The sequence below is a fragment of the Sebastes fasciatus genome, unplaced genomic scaffold (genome assembly GCF_043250625.1).
Source record: "Sebastes fasciatus isolate fSebFas1 unplaced genomic scaffold, fSebFas1.pri Scaffold_26, whole genome shotgun sequence".
NCBI lineage: Eukaryota > Metazoa > Chordata > Actinopteri > Perciformes > Sebastidae > Sebastes > Sebastes fasciatus.
Genome location: NW_027428183.1, coordinates 239,174 through 244,173, shown reverse-complemented (window position 1 = coordinate 244,173; position 5,000 = coordinate 239,174). Strand labels below are relative to the sequence as shown.

Below are 5,000 nucleotides of genomic sequence, written 5' to 3'. Positions count from 1 at the left end.
CATCAACACACCTGTACCTGACTGTCCTGTGACATCATCATCATCATCACACCTTTCCCTGACCGTCCTGTGACATCATTAACACACCTGTACCTGAGTGTCCTGTGACATCATCAACACACCTGTACCTGACTGTCCTGTGACATCATCATCATCATCACACCTGTACCTGACTGTCCTGTGACATCATCAACACACCTGTACCTGACCGTCCTGTGACATCATCAACACACCTGTACCTGGCTGTCCTGTGACATCATAAACACACCTGTACCTGACTATCATCAACACACCTGTACCTGACTGTCCTGTGACATCATCATCATCATCACACCTTTCCCTGACCGTCCTGTGACATCATTAACACACCTGTACCTGACCGTCCTGTGACATCATCAACACACCTGTACCTGACCGTCCTGTGACATTATTAACACACCTGTACCTGACTGTCCTGTGACATCATTAACACACCTGTACCTGAGTGTCCTGTGACATCATCAACACACCTGTACCTGACTGTCCTGTGACATCATCATCATCATCACACCTGTACCTGACCGTCCTGTGACATCATTAACACACCTGTACCTGACCGTCCTGTGACATCATCAACACACCTGTACCTGACCGTCCTGTGACATCATTAACACACCTGTACCTGATTGTCCTGTGACATCATTAACACACCTGTACCTGAGTGTCCTGTGACATCATCAACACACCTGTACCTGACTGTCCTGTGACATCATTAACACACCTGTACCTGACTGTCCTGTGACATCATCAACACACCTGTACCTGACTGTCCTGTGACATCATTAACACACCTGTACCTGACTGTCCTGTGACATCATCAACACACCTGTACCTGACTGTCCTGTGACATCATCAACACACCTGCACCTGACTGTCAAACCACAAACTCACCTGATTGGCTGAGAGAGTAGTGAGGCGTGGAGTAATCATCCAATCCCAGGGCTGTGGTCTGGGTGGGCGGGGCAAAGGAGTCAGAGGGGCTGTCATTGGTGGATGATACCAGCGCCTAGAGACAGACGGAGACAGGTCATCATATTAATGCATAAAATATTATATATACTGTATATATGTATATATATATATGTATTTATAATGATATTTAGCGCTGGCGTACATCTCTGAACTCGGGACGACGATGAGCTGTCCTCCACAGCTCTCTCCGTCTTTCCGCTGTGAGGTCACAGCTGACCTCAGCGCTCAGGTTGCTGGTGGCGGTGATGATGTCACAGCTCCCGCTGATCGCTGACTCCGCCCTTTCTACGCCCGGCCCCCTATCGCCGTCAATCAGCTGGAGAAACACGTGACACCCGTCAGCCAATCAGAGCTAAGGAACCCAAATCATCATCAAAGCATTTGTATATCCTAGCGTGTCTCCTCGATTCCTTTCCTCGGCTCCTCTCCTCGTGTCTTTGGGTGCCTTCAGATGAATCGTGAGCTCGTGGTTACATCAGGGGAAGTCGTGTACACGATATGTGTGGCGTTCAAGTGGTGAAGAGGTGAGAACGCCGCTGCTAAGCAACGGCAACGTTAACGTTACTGTCGGCGTCTAGAAGCTACAGAGGCTAACATGCTAGCATGCTAGTAAGCTAGCAAGTGGGTAGCATGATGCAGGAAATGTAAAGACATGATGACAGAGGAGGAAGATGAGGTAGTTATCAATATCATGTGGATTGCCGTCACCTGGTTCCTCCACAGACTGGCCACGGTGTTGTAGAGCAGCAGCAGCATCAGAGGACTGGTGAAGTGAAACCAGCTGAGCTCAGAGTTCACCTGCAGCCTCCAGGGGGCGGCGCAGTCCACCGAGACCACCGACACCAGGCCAAACACACTGAGGAGACAATCAATCAGTCAGTCAATCAATCAGTCAATCAGTCAATCAATCAATCAATCAATCAATCAATCAATCAATCAATCAATCAATCAATCAATCAATCAATCAGTCAATCAATAATCAATCAGTCAATCAATCAGTCAATCAGTCAATCAATAATCAATCAGTCAATCAATCAGTCAATCAATAATCAATCAATCAATCAGTCAATCAGTCAATCAATCAGTCAATCAATCAGTCAATCAATCAGTCAATCAATCAATCAATCAGTCAATCAATAATCAATCAGTCAATCAATCAGTCAATCAATAATCAATCAGTCAATCAGTCAATCAATCAGTCAATCAATAATCAATCAATCAGTCAATCAATCAGTCAATCGGTCAATCAATCAATCAGACAATCAATCAATCAGTCAATCAATCAGTCAATCAATCAATCAATCAGTCAATAAATAATCAATCAATCAATCAGTCAATCAATCAGTCAATCAATCAGTCAATCAGTCAATCAATCAGTCAATCAGTCAATAATCATATAAGAGAGAAGCGCAGTCCACCGAGACCACCGACACCAGGCCAAACACACTGAGGAGACAATCAATCAGTCAATCAATCAGTCAATCAATCAGTCAATCAGTCAGTCAATCAATCAATCAATCAATCAGTCAATCAGTCAATCAATCAGTCAATCAGTCAATCAATCAGTCAATCAGTCAATAATCATATAAGAGAGAAGCGCAGTCCACCGAGACCACCGACACCAGGCCAAACACACTGAGGAGACAATCAATCAGTCAATCAATCAGTCAATCAATCAGTCAATCAGTCAGTCAATCAATCAATCAATCAATCAGTCAATCAGTCAATCAATCAGTCAATCAGTCAATCAATCAGTCAATCAGTCAATAATCATATAAGAGAGAAGCGCAGTCCACCGAGACCACCGACACCATGCCAAACACACTGAGGAGACAATCAATCAGTCAGTCAATCAATCAGTCAATCAATCAATCAATCAATCAATCAATCAATCAATCAATCAATCAGTCAATCAATAATCAATCAGTCAATCAGTCAATCAATCAATCAATCAGTCAATCAATAATCAATCAATCAGTCAATCAATAATCAATCAATCAGTCAATCAGTCAATCAATAATCAATAATCAATCAATCAGTCAAGAAATAATCAATCAGTCAATAATCATATAAGAGAGCAGCGCAGTCCACCGAGACCACACTATTGTTGCATTTTGGTAAAAGAATTTATATTATTTACATAGATTCTATTTTCACCATTATTATATGTACTGTTGTTATATACTGTTGTTATATGCTGTTGTTATGTACTGTTATATACTGTTGTTATATACTGTTGTTATGTACTGTTGTTATATACTGTTGTTATATACTGTTGTTATGTACTGTTGTTATATACTGTTATATACTGTTGTTATGTACTGTTGTTATATGCTGTTGTTATGTACTGTTGTTGTATACTGTTGTTATGTACTGTTGTTATATACTGTTGTTATATGCTGTTGTTATGTGCTGTTTTAATATACTGTTGTTATATGCTGTTGTTATATGCTGTTGTTATATACTGTTGTTATATACTGTTGTTATATGCTGTTGTTATGTACTGTTGTTATATGCTGTTATATGCTGTTGTTATGTGCTGTTGTAATATACTGTTGTTATATGCTGTTGTTATATGCTGTTGTTATATGCTGTTGTTATATGCTGTTATATGCTGTTGTTATATGCTTTTGTTATATACTGTTGTTATATGCTGTTGTTATATACTGTTGTTATGTACTGTTGTTATATACTGTTGTTATATGCTTTTGTTATATACTGTTGTTATATGCTGTTGTTATATACTGTTGTTATATGCTTTTGTTATATACTGTTGTTATATGCTGTTGTTATATACTGTTGTTATGTACTGTTGTTATATACTGTTGTTATATGCTTTTGTTATATACTGTTGTTATATGCTGTTGTTATATACTGTTGTTATATGCTGTTGTTATGTGCTGTTGTAATATACTGTTGTTATATGCTGTTGTTATATGCTGTTGTTATATACTGTTGTTATATACTGTTGTTATATGCTGTTGTTATGTACTGTTGTTATATGCTGTTATATGCTGTTATGTGCTGTTGTAATATACTGTTGTTATATGCTGTTGTTATATGCTGTTGTTATATGCTGTTATATGCTGTTGTTATATGCTTTTGTTATATACTGTTGTTATATGCTGTTGTTATATACTGTTGTTATGTACTGTTGTTATATACTGTTGTTATATGCTTTTGTTATATACTGTTGTTATATGCTGTTGTTATATACTGTTGTTATATGCTTTTGTTATATACTGTTGTTATATGCTGTTGTTATATACTGTTGTTATATGCTGTTGTTATATACTGTTGTTATATGCTGTTGTTATGTACTGTTGTTATGTACTGTTGTTATATACTGTTATATGCTGTTGTTATGTACTGTTGTTATATGCTGTTGTTATATGCTGTTGTTATATGCTGTTGTTATATACTGTTGTTATATGCTGTTGTTATATGCTGTTGTCATGTACTGTTGTTATATACTGTTGTAATATACTGTTGTTATATACTGTTGTTATATACTGTTGTTATGTGCTGTTGTGATATGCTGTTGTTATATACTGTTGTGATATACTGTTGTTATATACTGTTGTTATATGCTGTTGTTATATGCTGTTGTTATATACTGCTGTTATATACTATTGTTATATATTGTTTTGTTATGTACTGTTGTTATGTGCTGTTGTTATGTACTGTTGTTATATGCTGTTGTTATATACTGTTGTTATATGCTGCTGTTATATACTATTGTTATATATTGTTTTGTTATGTACTGTTGTTATGTGCTGTTGTTATGTACTGTTGTGATATGCTGTTGTTATATGCTGTTGTTTTATGCTGTTGTTATATACTGTTGTGATATACTGTTGTTATGTGCTGTTGCTATGTACTGTTGTGATATGCTGTTGTTATATACTGTTGTTATATGCTTTTGTTATATACTGTTGTTATATGCTGTTGTTATGTACTGTTGTTATATACTGTTGTTATATACTGTT

General features: G+C 37.7%; 1 protein-coding gene across 1 annotated transcript in view; it reads right to left on the bottom strand.

Annotated features, from left to right (window-relative positions):
- LOC141763683 (piezo-type mechanosensitive ion channel component 2-like) overlaps nucleotides 1-5,000 on the bottom strand; it is a 109,135-nt gene that overhangs the window by 23,177 nt on the left and 80,958 nt on the right. The window contains exons 9-11 of the mRNA XM_074628260.1: nucleotides 1,720-1,867; nucleotides 1,154-1,327; nucleotides 931-1,045 (exon numbers count right to left, since the gene is read on the bottom strand). Of these exons, the coding sequence (XP_074484361.1) occupies nucleotides 931-1,045; nucleotides 1,154-1,327; nucleotides 1,720-1,867 (437 nt within the window). The remainder of the gene's footprint in view (nucleotides 1-930; nucleotides 1,046-1,153; nucleotides 1,328-1,719; nucleotides 1,868-5,000) is intronic.